Source organism: Porites lutea, chromosome 2, assembly GCF_958299795.1.
Source record: "Porites lutea chromosome 2, jaPorLute2.1, whole genome shotgun sequence".
In the NCBI taxonomy this organism is placed as follows: Eukaryota; Metazoa; Cnidaria; class Anthozoa; order Scleractinia; family Poritidae; genus Porites; species Porites lutea.
The window spans coordinates 1,042,042-1,059,740 of NC_133202.1; the positions used below are offsets into that span (position 1 = coordinate 1,042,042).

A 17,699-nucleotide genomic window follows, 5' to 3' on the forward strand; every position below is an offset into this window, starting at 1 on the left:
TATCAAGATAAAATCGATCGCGTAATACGTGAGCCTGAATATTTTGTTCATTAACTGCCAAATCTGGTAACGGATTTGAAAGCTTTCCTCGGAAAATAAAGGTCTGTCGGAAACAAGCGCAAGATTGTCTTCGCAGGGCCAAGCACGTGCTAAAAAATTCGCCTGGTTACCAATCATCAACATCCAGTTCAAAACGATTAATGCCAGATGATTTGTTTCGAATGCAAAATGATTCGTTCTTCGTTTAATGCCAGCTTTAGAAGATGCAGAAGTCATTGAAAAACCGATAACACAGAAGAGGATGAGCAGCTAGAGCTTTTAGAGCTTTAAAAAATTGGACTCAATTTTGTTGTGTTGCCCAACTGATTCTCGGTTTTAAGACACACCCCGAAATTACAACAGATGTAGAGTTGTCAAGCAAACTTTTATTCACAAAATGCTGGGCCTCATAAGCGAAAAATACGGAAATAGCAAATGACACCATAGAAAAAGGTCGGAATATAGCATTCGGATCAAGGTCGAAATATTTATTTAATTTATTGGCTTTTCTTTTCTTGAAGGTCTCACTGGATCGACAAGCGAAAATATGAGGTCATCTTTATTAGTTAGCCGGAAAGTCCTATTTAATAACACACACAAAAAAAGTCCGCAGCAAAATACACAACTTTACAGAACTTACTTTTTTTACTTAGCTCATGTTCTTCGAGGCTTTATCATCGATGAACAACAAATTCAATTTTTTTAAACTGAGTTTAAAATCTCCAAAATCGACCCTCTTTCACACTTTTGAAGCATGTTCATGTTGTGAGCATGTTCAGTATTTTATTCTTGAGAGAGTCTGTTTAAGTCAATTCTGGATCTATAATACCTTAGCTTATTTGATTTGTTTTAAGAGAAGTTGAATAGCAGCCTTCCGTCGGCTTTCGAAGGCTTTTGCTACGACCTATTTGCAAGGCTAATTCATTTTTAGTACCCCTAGCATATAATTATTGTTTTGCAGTGTCCACAGCCACGAAACATACATGTGTAACTGTGAAAACTTTGTTCTTAGCTTCAGTTATCAAATAAAACCGGGTACCTTAGCTCTTGTTAAATAAACAAGCATGTTTTTTTTTTTATCTAATTCAAAATCCGAGGCGTTTCTAATTCTTTGCGTATTTCCATGATTATATAATTTTTTTTGAACTGAATAGATGGATCATAGTCGCTTTGCCCTTGTTTGCTTTTCCTGTTGTTTAGAGAAATCCTGCATCCAGCCTACCATGTGAAGAGAGAAAATGTGGCATTACTTCCCCACTCCTTTAGCTAACAAAGTAGGTCAAACCTAATCTAAAAATTGAAAAATCTGCAAAAAGAAAGTGCTGTGGAGAGATTTTATGATGTTTGGGTTATGCTTTTTTAGGGGCAGTTTGCTCATATTCAAAAACAAACTTCATTTAAAGTTTTGAATGTAGACAGCAGCTGTGTGTACTTTCCATCGTATTACCAACTTTCTTAGTGTCTTTCACAAAAGCTTTTAATATATTTTCAAATACAGCAAGGAGAACCAGCATCCTGAAAGAAATTCGAAAAACGTCCTTTTTTCTCTATAATACGCTGTATAAGGATATTTCTATTAATACCAGCATGCTGTCTATCGGTTCTAGTTGTAAAATCTTCAAGATTTGTCATTTCACCGTCTTATTCAAGACAAGCACACGAGAAAACGCTTCTTAAGCTTTTAATTCTGGCCAAAAGAGAAGCTAAAGAATTAACGCAAGTAGTATGATGAAAGAATGAAATGATCGCTTAATTATGTGGCCCCCAAAATACAGCATTTGCTTTTTTGTCGTTTGCACACTGAGCACTTTGCCTTTGTGTTGGTGCAAACACATTATTTTTTGGACTATCATTTGACAAGGTACATCTAAGCTTTACTCCTTTCTTCTCTCTAAGAACTACCCCCCGGCAAACCTTTTTTCTTATCTAAGGTAAGTTAATCAAGTAAATCGAAACATATAGGAACACACATATAACACAGTCATACCTCAACTCTCCAGCACTCGATTTGTCTCTCTGCAGTGTTTTATTGAAATGGAATAAATTCAGGGAAACTACGTCACCAAGTTCTCATTGTTACTGTGTATACTGACACTTGTCTTTCAAATAAGCGAATTAGAAGCTTTTACCTGTGAGAAAATAAGACAGTTTTTTCAACAATTAGACTCTAGATGTTGAGAGTCAATGCGAACAACAGAATAAGGGATATATAGGAAATGCAAGCGGAGACATGGCCTCATAACTAAATTTTAGACTGCAAAGCAGTCGGTTTTTTCTCAAATTTAAACCTTTACTTTATAGACAAGTCGGTGGTTTGAAATCTTATTTTCAATATAATTTTAGGTACGTCAGTTTTCGAACGGTGATAATTAATATCTTGTTGACGTATTTTTTAATAAAGAAATATATATATTCAATGTTCACTTTAAGCTGATTATTTTTTAGTCCCCCCCCCCCCCCCCCCCGTGCCTTATTAAAAGAGCAAAGCAAGACATCGATATTTTTATTTTGTACGTATTGTTTAGAAGGCCAGCTTAAAACCACATCACAATAAATTTAACCTCGTTTCCCTTACATCCCCCTATTTCGGCGAAAAAGCCACGGTAACGAGGCTGGGGACAAAGAGGAATTTTGGGAAAAAACATTGATCCAAGCGTTCTATACCGAATTTCTTACCCGAAGGTAACGACACAAATTTGGAAATCATCTTTTGCCAAATTTAGTTATGAAGTCATGTCTCTGGTTGTCCACCTGTTAGGCCCTTATAGAATGTGCTAGTTAAAGCAGCATTATAATTATGCTACTAGCAGTCCCCAGTGTTTTTCAAAATTATGCTCAAAAGTATACTCGCTTTTGAAAGTTATGCTCGTTTTAGCAAAATTATGCAGAAATTATGCTTCCCCTTTTTACTTTAAATTTGGTAACAACACCTCAAAATCATGCTAGAAGTGCTTTGTTCGGAAAATAGAAGAAAATTATGCTCGCCGTGACGAATTATACCAAAAGTTATGAAAGAACATTCGATAATTAAAGGCTTAACACCTGTACACACTTTAATTAAAAAATTTTAAACTGACAAAGATTCCGAGAGCAGAACGGATAGAGGACCAATCTTGTTCTAGATGTTTCTGGAAAACCTGGGAAATCTTGGTGGGGGTGTGCTGCCTAACTCTATCTCAAACAAAAAATGTCATCTTCCACATCCTTTTTTCAGACCTGGCCTCAAAAATGGAGGCCGGTTTTCAGACCTGAAATTACTTTGATTAGAACGCCAACAAAAAGATTTCTTAAAATTCATTTCAAATTTGCATATCATCATTCTTTCTATGTCAGTTGGAATTGAAGCAATAGTCAGCTCCTTACGCTTCCGTAGTTCCCTCGAAACCAGACCAAAATATGCAAAGTCTATACCCGTTTTCAGACCCCTACCCTTTTGGGTGGCACCTATACCTATGTGGCTTATATAGGGGATACCTCCCCCCCCCCCCCGGGATGACTCCAAACTTATTGATATGCTTAATATTAATTTTACTTTCCAAGGTCACAGTTAGAACACTTTCAATCTTAGAATGATGTATATTTTTTTTATCATGTAGTTTTTATCACACATTGTGTTACTAAGTCTAATATAAAACCTTTTGTTGTATATGATGGTAGCTCTTTCCTTATCTTTCAAGAAATGCCCATTTCCTTTAGTTTCCTTTTGTCTTTAAAACCGCTATTACCGATTAATCGCAACCACACTCGCAACCATCGCAACCACTACTTCGAGAAATCCAAGACAAGTTTGCGGACGTCTTTGGAAAAAGAATACCGTTATTAAAATTCGCTTTTGTTATAGGTTAGACTTGGTGTCCAGTCTCCCTCGGGCTCCCATTTCTTCTGCGAGTCTTTTTTATGGCAGCCTGTAGTAGGTGATCACCTAGCCCTTGTCTACAACTTTCGCCAAATGTTCCGCTTTTAAAAGAGACTGACAAGGACCTTACTTTGTTTGTGATAATTTGACGACGTCTGACATCGAAAAATTTCAAGCGTTGCTATACTGTGATATGAAGACACACTTACCTGATTGCTACATTATGTTTCCCACGTAAAATTTAAAATTTACTTTCGTCTGGACCAATGTACTATATGCGCTTCTTGTATGTGGGTCATGTGTGAGGTGAATAGCCTTAATTTTTCCCGTGTTTACACCTGTCTAGGTGTTCATTGTCGGAAATATTACTACATAGAGTTTAAGTGAAATATTGACGTATTAGTCTTCAATTCGGTATTGCGGGCGGTGTCTTATCAGATACGTGCCTTACCAGATTGGGTTGCAAGTGGAGAGTTGCTCGATTGCATTAGATACTGACCGAACAGGCAGTGGCTTCGGACGCTCTTAACCAATCCAAAACTTGATTATTTGTTTGGTTCTGTTGCCAGCTGTAACTGACTTTCGTGCTGTGGCAGCCTATGATACATCTTATTTTATTTTGTATTTGTTGTAGGACTAGATCAGAAGCGAATGTATAGGAGCGGAGCGATTTTAAATGATGAAAAGCCAGCCGTTGACAGTTTGTCATAGTGAGCTGTAGTGCTGGTTGTGAAGCAGTCAAAAAGCAAATATAAAGGCAAATAATCAGGGTTGGAAAGTTATTGAAATTTAAATCATTGATAGACAGCTGCCTTGCAGTTGCTTTGCCAGGGGCTAGTATTTACTGCGCATGCGAAAGATATTAATTTCACCCTCCTGCTAAAAACCATTTTCAATAATAGCCATGCCACTAGCCAACAGCAACGGATTCAACACCATTCAACGCACTTTTGAATGACAAAGGTGCATTTCGCAAATTATGAACGTCGGATGTGTGTCTTAGACAGCAAAGTACTGACCTCAGTTATCTTCTTAGTATCCAATATATTTTAGAAAAAGGAATACGTTTCTTCTCTTGACGTACCATAATCTACTTCCGATTATCGAAAACATACGTGCTTTTGTTCGACTTTTGTCTGAAACTGAGAAAATTTGGCAGATTGTTTTATTTAGAATTATTATTATTTCCTTACTGCTTAACAGACAAGAAAACAAAGCATTAGCATCTGATCTGGATATTCTCTACCAATCTACATTTCTGACGATTTTGCTTGCAGGCGACAACAACTGTACATGTTAGACCTAAGTACTAATTTAAATATAGGTGGCTACTTTATGAAATATTTAGTTACAACATCTGCAGATAGAATAATGAAATGCCTTGCAATGTGAAAGAGTTGGAACTTGCCTCGAAACTATACCCAAAAATGATATTTCAGAGTTCGCATTTTATCAAATCATTATCTTGTTTTTTGTGTGTGTTGCGGAAATTCAACGGCTTTGAGAAACATTTTGGGATTGATTACATGTCGGATATTAAAGCACAAAGCCCCGAGAACTGATTCGGAGATACACTGTATGTTTGATCGTATGCCAAATCCAACTTCATCAGCTTGAAAACAACGTTACCATTAATTTAAAAGAGTAATAATAAGGTCTAATAAGTTGTAAAATCATACTAGTTATTAAAGTGGAATGGTTGTGAAACCCGTTTTACTCCTTTGTTAAATGTTTTTGTTTGCTTTTTTGGACATGATAGCGCACAACTTTCAATAGCATTCCTAATCAGTCACAGTCATGTAATAGTTTCTTATCCCGTGCGATGACGTATTACGCGTTTTGTTTTACACTCGAAAACCTATTGCTTTTTCTCATAAAAATTAATAATTCTCGTGAAAGACAAATTAAATACATGGTAAAAAACTCACAGCTTTTTTCTAAAACCAGCGCTTTTAGTTTAGATAAGCCGTGAAGATTTTTAGTTAAGGTAAAAAAAATTAAATCTAAAAACAAAATAATTTTTAGAATAAAAGAAATGGATGAGAAAGCCAACTTGTTAAACTTTAAAGATGAATTTGAAGTATATAATTATTCACGTAATTATATTGACGTTTGTCGTGAATATTTGAATGATCGAAAAAAATATAAGTTAAACTTAAAAAAAACGAAATATAGAATAATTTAAGATTTTGGATCTGCATGGCCCGGGGGGTGGGGGGGGGGTACTCCCATACATTACCTATACGGGTATGTGCCGCCCAACGGGGTCGTGATTTTAAAGCTCCTGATTTAGAACGGGGTATCCATTTCAGAGGTGTTTTCTAGAACGGGGTATAAAAAATTGTGCATCACGGCTTTACCTTTTGCTTAAAATTGTTGCTGATTATGAAGAAGCATTTATTTGATGTATAAGTCGAACAAATAAAGAAATATCTTTTTAAAAAACAGGGCTATTTCAATTTAAAAACTTTTTTTTGAGAACGGAGTATAACTGAATTGGCCCATTTCTAGAACGGGGTATCAGTTTTAGGGCGAATTCTAAAACGGGGTATAAAAAATTGGCCTATTTCTAGAACGGGGTATCAGTTTTAGGGGAAATTTTTTTTAGAACGGGGTGCCAATTTGGAGTCCCGGGCGGCACACACCCACCCAAAAAATACCCAAGTGCCCCCCCCCCCGGCTGCATGGTGGCACACTTCCTTTCATAACGGGATTTTGCGTCTCTCTACCAATCAAAAAATCCTGTCCAATTCTAGTCTGCTACACAGCCGTTTTTAGTGTCGTCACGCAATTCTCCTCCCCACAGCGTTGCGTGACCACACTAAAAACGGCTGTGCGGCAGACTAGTCCAATCCTGCTCCTATTAATATCGGGCCTACTGAACTGGAGAGGGTATCAGAGTTTAAACTACTGGGTGTATACGTACAGAACGATCTCAAGTGGAATACACATGTCTCAAGTATTGTCAGCAAAGCGTGTAAACGGATCCACTATCTTAGGGTCTGTAGAACAGCCCATCTTCCCAGGGACATTAGTCTTACAACTTACATATCACTAAGATTAGACCTGTTTTAGAATATTACTCGCCTGTCTGGGAAGGGCTGCCCATTTACCTCGAAGAGGATCTACAGAGAGTGCAGAATAGATGTTTAAATGTCATTGGTCTCCCTTGGGATACTGTTGAGTCACTTGTAACTAGGCGTCAGAATTTGACGAGGAAAGAATTTGAACGTACCCTAGAATCAGAGGCACATCTCTGCAAACGTTTTTTAGACAAACCAGTGGATCATGGCCATAATCTAAGATCTTGTAAGACTAACCCAGCGCACCTCAGAATACCTGTATCCGCACTGTTAGGCACAAACAATCGTTTATTCCTAAACTTAACTTAATTTGATATGTATATAATATTATAATATGTAGTGTTTTGAATTTTTATTGTAATATTACCGTAATTCTTATCGCCAAAGGCAATAAATAAAGGTATTATTATTATTATGTGTTGAGGCTTAGCCCACGTTATAGACAACGGGATACGACAAAACAAGCAAAGTGGTCAATGCAAATTAATTCCGTTTGAAAGGATTACACAGGTCAAAGGTTACAGACCTGTTACGTAGCTTGTTATTACTTGAAATATATACATTATACTATTATTTAATAACCAGACTACTTCAATTCTTTTCATTACCAACACGCCTTTTTTCCTGAAATGTATAACCCATTTAATTAACTAAACCGAAACATTAGCAGTATCAGACGGTTCACTGATGGTAACGTCAGTAAATGGAAAAATGAAACAAGCATTTTTAAATACAAGTTGAAAGAACTGCAAATTATTCATCCCGGAAGTCCCTCAGCGCTCCTGAGAAATCCCTCCAAAAAATACTACTCCAATTCTTTTCATTCCCAACACACTTTTTTCCCTGAAATGTATAACCCATTTAATTAACTAAACCGAAACATTAGCAGCATCAGACGGTTCACTGATGGTAACGTCAGTAAATGGAAAATGAAACAAACATTTTTAAAGACAAGTTGAAAGAACTTGTCTTTATTCATCCCGAAAGTCCCTCAGTGTTCGTGAGAAATCCGTTAAAAAAATTATGTACGTCATGAATTAAGAACATGAACTAGTAGACCGATCTATCAGCACGTAAGAAATATATATATATATATATATATATATATTAGCTGACAATCAATCGAATGTTTAAAGTTGTGACGTATGTGGGAAAAACCCGACTGATGATACACCAGGTTAAGTATTCTTAGAAATTTGGATACAGAATTTTTTCATCTTTCCAAGCAAGAGCCCCAGCGATGCATGCAAATAAAATGAATAATGCTTTATTAACCATGACACTTGCAAACAAAGCAACTTGTTTGTCGTATATAGAAACAGATTACTAACCCATCAGATATTTTGTTAAAAAGCATTATATTGGTGTTTCTAAGTAACCACCAATAATAGGCTAGTTAAAAGAGTTTTTCCGGGAAACACGCCGGCAGGCTTCTGATCTAAAAATATACCAGGGCAAAAAACAAGGTGATTCTTTGCGTAATGCAGGGAAATAACCAATTTAAAATCTTATCTATTGTTTTCATTGCCTTATATATTCAGCTGGATATGATTATTGCTCAGTATCTCCACTCCAGTGAAGGAATTAGAAGCGGCAGAAACTGGCACTCAAATAAAATAAGCCAAGGCAGATGGCATCATCAAGCACACTCGACACTCGCCGATCATCACAAGACGAACCAAAGGGAAGTGAATGTGAAAAACGAGAGACTAGGATCACAAAAGAGAACCTTTATATGGTTTTAGCTCTTTGGATGGAGAAGTTTCCTTCACAATCTCCAAAAAGCTCTTTCAAGAAAGTCGGTGTCATTTTTGTCCTTCCGAACGATCGCGTACTTGCAGCCGATTGCAGTCGGGATGGCGTTCATGGCGTTGCAAGAGTGATGATCAATCATTCTGGCAAGCTGGAAGGTTGCAAAGTCTTCATTTCTCGGAAACCGTGTTCCGTATGTGCCAAACTCCTCGTACAGTCGAGAGTTTCCCGTGTGTTCTACCTTCCAATAGAACCAGAATCAGAAAGCCAGAAGGAATTGGAAAGAGTAGATAATCTCTTCAAAGTAAGTCCAGTGGGCCAATCTATCTTTGTCCCTTGTGTGGAGGAAAAGGTCTTGACCAACGACGAGAAGAAGCTTCCAGAAGAGATCACACCGGAGGACATAAGCGTTTGTCGCGATGAACTCTTCAATGAATGGTGGGGCGCCGAGTGGATTACGCGTGCCCAAAGTTGCCTTCCTTGGCCAAGCCTGGATGACAAAATGAAAACTCAAGTTGAGCAGGATTTTAAATCTCTCATGAAATGGATCGCCGTTGTTAAAGCACCGATAGACAAAGGAATTGTATTCCAAAAGGTGAAAATCATTGGTGATGATGGCGGAGAGCCAAGCGTGAAACGTGCTAATGATGATGAAGAGTACCCTGACCAGGATTTAGCTTCCCACATGATGATTTTTGCAAAGATGCTTGCACGGCAGACTGATGACCCTAAAAAAGGCGTCGGTGCAGTACTAATTAAAGGGAAGGAGTTTGTCAGCCTTGGGTGGAATGGATTTCCATCGAAAGCTTTGTATGGCGAATTTCCACGCGCTTCAGATGATGATAAAGCACCGGAGACAAAGTTTCCTTACGTCATTCACGCTGAGCAAAACGCTCTGCTGGTGAGGAACACCAAAGATTTAACGGATGGAGTTCTGTTTGTAACGAAAAGCCCTTGTGATGAATGTGCTCCAATGGTCAAACTGAGTGGTGTGAAGACCATTGTTGTCGGGGAAGCAATAGACAGTAGTCATGGAGGAGAACTGTCTTACAACGTAATCAGAAGTTATATAAAAGACAAAGATTTATCCTGTTTTGAAATGAGGGCCAGCAAGAATGTACAAGCGAAGCGTTCAGCGTCTGATCCAGAAGTAAGGAAGAATTTAAAGCGCAAGAAGTGAAAGTGAAACAGAGGCCACTGGCGAGGCCAGAAACATGTTTGAATCCTGACCCGCGCGGAAGAACACTTATCAGTTGTTTTACGTCTTTTAAAGATGTGTGACAGTTGCTATTTTAATTCGTAAAATCAAAACTACAAAGCTATAGATCCTACTGAGATTTTGCTCTCGTAATGTATTAGAGCAGCTAAAAAATAACTTTCATACAAAATTTCGCTTCAAAAAGTTCTTCGCTTTGTGATAGAGTACGCTTGAATTTCTAAGCTTTTGCGTGACGCAACAAAAACATGACGGCAGAGAGAGCTGTCAGTGTAGGTTAAAAAAGTGATTTATTTCGAGGGCTTTTTCGAATAAGAAAAAGTATTACTTTAATGTTTATGAGTTCCTTGCTTTTTTGTGGCAAAACTCGGTAACAGATGTTTCTGTTAGTTTCCGTCCGCCATGATGGTGCATATCCGGATGGGCAACAACATGGCGTCACCATACAAATCTTTATAAACTTGGGCACAGGCGTCCCAAGCTCACGTTACAGCAAGGACCAAAGCCTCGAACTAAGGAACATAGCCTCAATAATATTACATAACAATGATGAGGAACTGGAAGCCTGAAGCTAAAATCCAAGGACAAAGTTTCAAAATAACCTAAGAGGACAAAGCCTCAAAATAAATTATGAGGACAAAGCCCCAATATGAAATAGTAGGATGAAGCCTCAATGTAAAATATGAGGACACAGCTTCAATAAAAATCTGAGGATGAAGCTTTAACATAGAATAATTTATGAGGAGGACCTTACAATATTATTATTATAAACCTGCAATGAAATAAATAGTATTGCAGTGCCCCAAACATTGATCACCCCTGAGGGAAGGAATATCACAGAGGCTTTAACAGTTAACACCATAAAAAGGGGGTGGCTGATGCTTACATAACAAGTAACAACACGGTGGCTTGAACAGTTAGCACCGTTCAAAACAGGGTGGCCCAAACAATTAACACCCGAGAAAGACTAGTAACATGATGGCTTGAACAGTAGCATCATAGACAATAGGGTGGCTCCAACAGTTAACACCCGTGAAAAAGCTAAGAACATGGTGGCTTGAACAGTTAGCATCATAAAAAATACTGGGTGGCTCAAACAGTTAACACCCGCACAAAAGCTAGGAACATGGTGGCTTGAACAGTTAGCACCATAGAAAATACTGGATGGCTCAAACAGTTAACACCTACCAAAAAGCTAAGAACATGGTGGCTTGAACAGTTAGTACCATAGAAAATACTGGATGGCTTAAACAGTTAACACCCGTGAAAAAGCTAAGAACATGGTGGCTTGAACAGTTAGCACCATAGAAAATACTGGATGGCTTAAACAGTTAACACCCGTGAAAAAGCTAAGAACATGGTGGCTTGAACAGTTAGCACCATAGAAAATACTGGATGGCTCAAACAGTTAACACCCACCAAAAAGCTAAGAACATGGTGGCTTGAACAGTTAGCACCATAGAAAATACTGTGTGGCTCAAACAGTTAACACCCGTGAAAAAGCTAAGAACATGGTGGCTTGAACAGTTAGCACCATAGAAAATACTGGATGGCTCAAACAGTTAACACCCACCAAAAAGCTAAGAACATGGTGGCTTGAACAGTTAGCACCATAGAAAATACTGTGTGGCTCAAACAGTTAACACCTGCGAAAAAGCTAAGAACATGGTGGCTTTAACAGTTACCACCATATAATTAAAATAGGGTGGCTCAAACAGTTAACACCCATAAAAGAACTAAGAATAATGGTGGCTTGAACAGTAGCACCATACCATTAACACCTGTGAAAAAGCTAACAACATGGTGGCTTGAACAGTTAGCACCATAAAATAAATTGGGTGGCTCAAACAGTTAACGCCCGTGAGAAAGCTACTAACATGGTGGCTTGAATAGTTAGCACCATAGAAAATAGGGTGGATCCAACAGTTAACACCCATGAAAGAACTACTCCAGTGGAGGAACAAATCCTCACAATGAAAAACACTGGCAACAGAATGTCGCCAACAGTGAGTAAAGGAAAACAACAGAACAAATTGACGATTCAGCACGTAACATGACATACAAAACTGACCTATGAACAGCACACAATAACCCTAATGAAATTATGCTCATACCTCTGAGATAACTTTTAAGAATGGTTGCAATGTAATTTCTAACACCTTGTAAATGCGTTGAGGGAATGGAACATAAAGTTTTAGCCGGTAGGGCTGGATAATGTATCGTTTTTGTTTTGTTTTTTTTATAATAATTAAAGGTTACAAGTAAGCTGAGTCCAAAGGTCAAAAATGCTCAAACGTGCAAAATAACTTCAGAATATCAATAAATTAAAGTGCCTTTACAAATCATAACACAGCTAAGATTATTAATAAAGGGATCCATTACTGGGCTGGTATAAACAAATATTTCAAATTAAATATCGATCGAGTGATATTTTGCGCTAGTTGGCACCAGCGATCCAACTAGCTGAAGTAGAAACACGAGGTACAACGAAGTATCAACAATTACGGAATAGCATACACGCTAGCTAGTGTAACTGGCAACATTTAACTGGCCGATTGAATGAAGAATTAGATTTAATATTAGCATAAACGACCGTAACGTGTATCAATTCCCGCAAACAACAAGACGATCGTGTGCACGCACATCATCTCAGATCTGTGCACATCAACACAGCAACGACAGTAAGCGGTAAGCCATCGGGCAATAATCTAGTACTTATCTCAGAGAAGAGGGATCAAGAGGTGATGCTCGGTAGATAAAACCCAAGAAGATCAAAGGAGACTGATAAATCACCAGCATCCTTCATCCAAACCTGCCCACCGTCTAAAAATGTTTTCCAACTTTCTTCTAAAATAGGACATCCTGCCTGGTCATTTTCATCTGGAGTTCTCCCCTCCCCTTACAGCGCGACCGAGACCAGCAGGTCTAGAAGACCCGCCTCCCGTTCCCTTCCCTTTGTAAAAGTAGATGGTGCCTTTTACGATTTACGAGCGGGAGAACGAGGACGAGTTAGATCCCAGGATGCTTAGCGAAGCACTGTTGTGCGGCCATTTGGTGGAAAGCACATGGTATGGCGGTTTTGGATCATTATGATGAGAAATCTTCCCAGCCTAGCTTCAAAACCTCAAAACTTTCTGCCAGAAGCAAAAGAAAAAAGGATAGGAACCTTTAACCTCGAAAATAGCCATGAATTAGGCGTTTTCAACGTCATGCTCTTGGAAAGCTGAACCTTACATCTACCACGTAAATCCACGTAAGCCCATATTTTTTTCAGCTGGTTTTAATGCCTGTAATTGTCCTTTTTTTCTGTCCTTTCGGTGTCCTCCAAACCCACTGTGATGACTAGAATAATCCCAGCTCGCTTTGAGCTTCATAAAGGAAGCGTTGAAGAAAAAAGCATTCTCTACATATTTTGTCTGAGTGGGTTTTCAGTGAACACACATGACACCAATCCGGAGTTTCTTTCGACGTAAAATTTTCTAACAATTTCAGTTTTCTAAGTCCATTTTGGTGATATTTCTAGGAAAACTCCGTGCAAGAGACAGAGAAAAACAAATTCCATCGCCGTTAAAAGTGAAGCATCACAAATAACTGCAAATAACGATCATGTTGCTTGGAGTACCTGTGTGCCCCGCTGCCTGCCTGCAGGTGAGATAAAACTTTTTTTGTTAAAAGTTCTCTGACGAGAAACAATAGATATGAATGCAAAATCGTGTCAAAGGTTGTTTATTTCTGATTTCTTCAATTTGAGATACATGTACAAGGGTTGGGTTTCAGGTTGTAAGTAATAGAAATACTGCTACAGTGTAGGATATGACCAAAAAACTCATTTTGTTGGTGCTAATGCTAAGGGGTTAGCTAGTGCTAATCTTGGCAGGCCAGTCAATTCACTTGTAGGGAATAATTTTATTCAACCACTGTGATGACTAGAATAATCCCAGCTCGCTTTGAGTTTCTCAATGGAATGCTGAAGAAAAAAGTATTCTCTACCTTTTTGGTCTGAGTGGAATGATTAACACTTTATGTTTACAGTGTGCAGTAGTTAAGTTGTCTGAGCAGAGTAGATGAGTTGAACATACAATGTGAACAGTAATTCTGTGCGATACATTCATGTCAAGATCTACCATAATCTACCTCTTATAACCACCCCCCCTCCAGTTATATGCCTGCAATCAAAAAAGGTATCTGTTTATAAGCCCTCTCTAAATTTATTGAAATAAATTTCATTTACTATGATGTTTTGAAGCTTTATTAAAAAACAGTAAATACAAAACATATTGTAATCAGCACTGCCTTAGTTTGTTTCTCAGCTCTTTTTCTAGTTCTGTTATAAGCCCCATCAGATATAAACCCCTCTATTTACAAGCCCTCCCAAGACCCCTTACAAAGAATGTCTAAACCCTGGGCTTACACAGCAGTTTACAGTATGTACAATGTAAACTAGAAGTTGTTGTATGTGCTTTGGCCATCCTCTAAAAGTTTACTTTATACATTTAAATATATTCAGGTGAAAGCAAATAGCTTACATTGAAAAGAAGGAATTGGCCAGTTCATGCAAAATCACATTTTCGTTGGTGTATAACTGACCTTTTTTTGTTTTTTAGATTCAGTGCAAAGATTTTGCTTTTCTTATACAAGGTGGCTATCATGCATTGATGCATAATAACTAAAAAAAGTAAGATATTCTTATACTTGGTGTACATTGTCTAACTACACTGTACCTTCATGTGTTAATGGAACAACAAACAATATAACTGTCTGTGCATACAGGTCATATTAATATAAGTAGCTATTGTTGTTGATGAAGAAGAAAATGACAAGCATATGACTGAATGTTGTATGTTGAAAGTGAATTTTCTGAGACAGCATTACCCTACCAGTGTTCCCTGACCCAACAGATGAAATATAAATGTTAAGTTGAATATAACAAAATAAAATTAGCTCATGGTCTGGGTGACCCCTCAGATGGTCTACGTGGCCCCCCACTTGAAAGAATTAACTTGAACGTTTCCCTACAGTTGAACAATGTTTTTTCTTTGGTATTTTAATATGGAGAAGATAGATGGCATGGTCAGGTTAATAAATTTCATATTGTCCATCATTGCACTTTTTATTGCAGCATGTATTGTTTTCATCAGCTGTATATGTAATAGCAGTGCTCTGGAAAGTGTGATGTTACAAATGTGTCACAGGTGATAAATACTTTCAGATCTTTTCACATTGCACATACTTCACTGCTGTGTACAAAACTGTAGTTTTATTTAATGCTGTCAATGAAGAGTAAGTTTTTATAGACAAGCATATGTCTGAATGTTTTTGCTGAAAACCTAACATTGTACAGCAGAGACAGCATGCCACTTCAAAAGTTTGACCAGGACTCTTAACAGCTACCTGTAGGTTGGACTCAGCAATAATTTACTCTGCATGATTACTCCAGATTTTCAATATAGGAGTCTTAATAAAGTTGGAAAAATTAATTTTGTTATCTCAACCATACTACATTGTGTAATTCTTCATGTACGTGCACATAATCACATATGCTAATGTGATGTGTGAATTTTATAGACTGATCCAGAAGAATCCTTGTGCTCTGAAGGTTAGTTCTCTTGTCATTGCTTCTGCATTTAATTTCCTGTTATGTTTAAACTGTATTTTTTGTTCCATTATCAAAACAAGGGCCAAATAGTGATGTTTTAGGCAGGGTATTAATTGTTACTCAAAGATGTTCATAATTTTAAGGATTTTCACAGACTTTTCACTGTATTACATTAAACTACTTGCTAAAAAACTTGCAGTTGCAAAAGTGGATTTGGTATGTTTTTGGTATATTATTAATTTATACTCGACCTTGTGCTGTTTTTATCAAGTGATGAGATATTTCACAGACCTGTTCTGACTGTTAGTGAGGAATGTGAAATTGTCCTCTGATGATAAATATAATATAAATAATATATTTTTAGCCAGTTCATTCTTCCTTAATCTCTAAGACTAAAGTAAACTCATTTCAATACATTCAAACTTTCATTTTCCCATCACTTGGCTCTCGACTTGCATCTTCATTTCCCTTTTCCTTGCCTGGAGAAAAAAAAGAACACTCCCTAGAGGTCATCCAGGAAGTAGCCAATATGGAAGGTGTTCAAAAGGGAGGGGTAAAATGACCCATTCCTGCTCACCCCAAAATTTATTGTCCCTTACTGTTTTGAATGCGTACAGAGCAGGCTTGTCAGTCTAGAGTAAGCCTATATTGCACATTCTTATGTTTTAGGAATGACTAGTGCAGTCTTGGCATGGTGAAAAGAAATATCTTTATTTTTAGTAGGTAAGATTGTGCGTGGACAAGAAATGTTCATTATTTTACATACTGTTGTGCTGATTATGCTTAATTAGTTTCTAAATAAGAAATAGATAAATAATGATTTGGAGTTAGCACATCCACAGAGTTGTTCTTCATCTACCTGATTCCTGATCAAATTGGAATAGAGGGGAAAACCGGAGTACCCAGAGAAAAACCTCTCGGAGCAAATGAGAGAACCAACAACAGACTCAACCCACATTATTTGAACCTGGGCCACATTGGTGGGAGGTGAGTACTCTCACCACTGTGCCATCCCATGCTCCCCAGCAAAGGACAATGCTAAACTCAATATTATCTCTCAGGGGATAACCAGGAAGCGATGTAGAGCTCTTACCCATCCCATACCAGTATATTTAGGAACTGTGAAAGCACAGCTGAGTTTGCTTTTGATTTCCATGCAATTGTAAACTGAAGACAGTGTGATGGTACGGTTGTAATTGACTGAGCAGAACTCTAAACTGTTTTCTGGTCCTCCTGTTGGTTATTTCTTACATGTATTTTTTATCTGTTGTGATGAGCAGTGAAGATATAGTAGTCTCGTTCGTATGAACGTCAGTGATTAAAGCAAATGTTACAGAGCTCTCACAAAATGAATTGAATGCTGTGTGATCGTGTGTGGAGCTGTTTACAGTTTATTCACGATCCCCATTGTATTTTATTTTTTTTACAGGTCTGACTGTGTGAGGCCATCAGTTCCCATTGTTACTGGAGACAGCTTTTGTTTTACCATTAGAGTGGTTTTCGTTTGAGTGTCGTAAAACCAAAACCAAAGTAATTACTCTGGCCAATCACATAGGACACAGACAATACATTGAACCAATCAAAACTCGAAGTAGTTACATGTGGCTGACGTAAAGCGCGGGAAAATGCATGCGAGCGCGTCACAATTGGCTTTGGTTTTACTTCTGATTGGATGAAAAGGTGGCGCGAATCTTTTAAGCCAATCGCATCATGTAGAAAGTGCAAAACCAATTACTTTTCGACACTCAAATGAAAACCGCTCTACTACAGCAATAAGTACTAGTATTAGTATGCTTACCCCAGTCCATAGCCCCTCCAAGGGTTCTAGGGTTACCCACTTTTGTAAATCACAGTCATTTCAAGTGATGAATAAAAGTTGTCCAACTTTGGTGTAGCAGTCTGTGTAGTTTACTTCAGCCTTACTCACAGGGTTTCGTTCTGTTTGGCCCTTTAGAGCAAGATTTAGAGAGATGGGCTTTACTTCTGTCCCCTTATCTCTTGCTTGTTAAAAATGTTTAAAGGGGGGGCTAACCCTGTATAAATGTGCCGTTAATGTTTGTATTCAGCGGTAATTTTTAATTCGAAACTGGACTATTGAGCGAAAGATGCATTAAATTTTTCCTTCTAATCTTGAATTTATTTTTTTCTTGTTTTATT

The 17,699-nt window shown here is 37.8% G+C and overlaps 1 protein-coding gene and 1 long non-coding RNA gene across 3 annotated transcripts; both read left to right on the forward strand.

The window, feature by feature from the left end:
• The first annotated feature begins 8,563 nt into the window (after positions 1-8,563).
• LOC140927329 (cytidine and dCMP deaminase domain-containing protein 1-like) lies at positions 8,564-10,681 on the forward strand. Its single transcript, XM_073376957.1, has one exon. It carries the CDS (start codon positions 8,609-8,611, stop codon positions 9,908-9,910), a length of 1,302 nt encoding a protein of 433 aa, XP_073233058.1. The 5' UTR covers positions 8,564-8,608; the 3' UTR covers positions 9,911-10,681.
• Positions 10,682-13,015: 2,334 nt separating this feature from the next.
• Positions 13,016-17,436, forward strand: LOC140926463 (uncharacterized). 2 transcript variants are annotated; one of them, XR_012164430.1, is made up of 7 exons: positions 13,016-13,199; positions 13,470-13,594; positions 14,551-14,621; positions 15,066-15,138; positions 15,512-15,542; positions 16,212-16,529; positions 16,972-17,436. It is a non-coding gene; the product is annotated as an uncharacterized lncRNA (long non-coding RNA). The 2 variants fall into 2 exon arrangements; XR_012164431.1 differs by lacking the exon at positions 13,016-13,199 and having other exon boundaries at positions 13,419-13,594; positions 16,212-16,265.
• The last annotated feature ends 263 nt before the right edge of the window (positions 17,437-17,699 follow it).

Bases quoted from the DNA above. Each gene is read 5' to 3' on its own strand.
- LOC140927329 (XM_073376957.1), top strand. From the start codon at position 8,609: ATGGCATCATCAAGCACACTCGACACTCGCCGATCATCACAAGACGAA.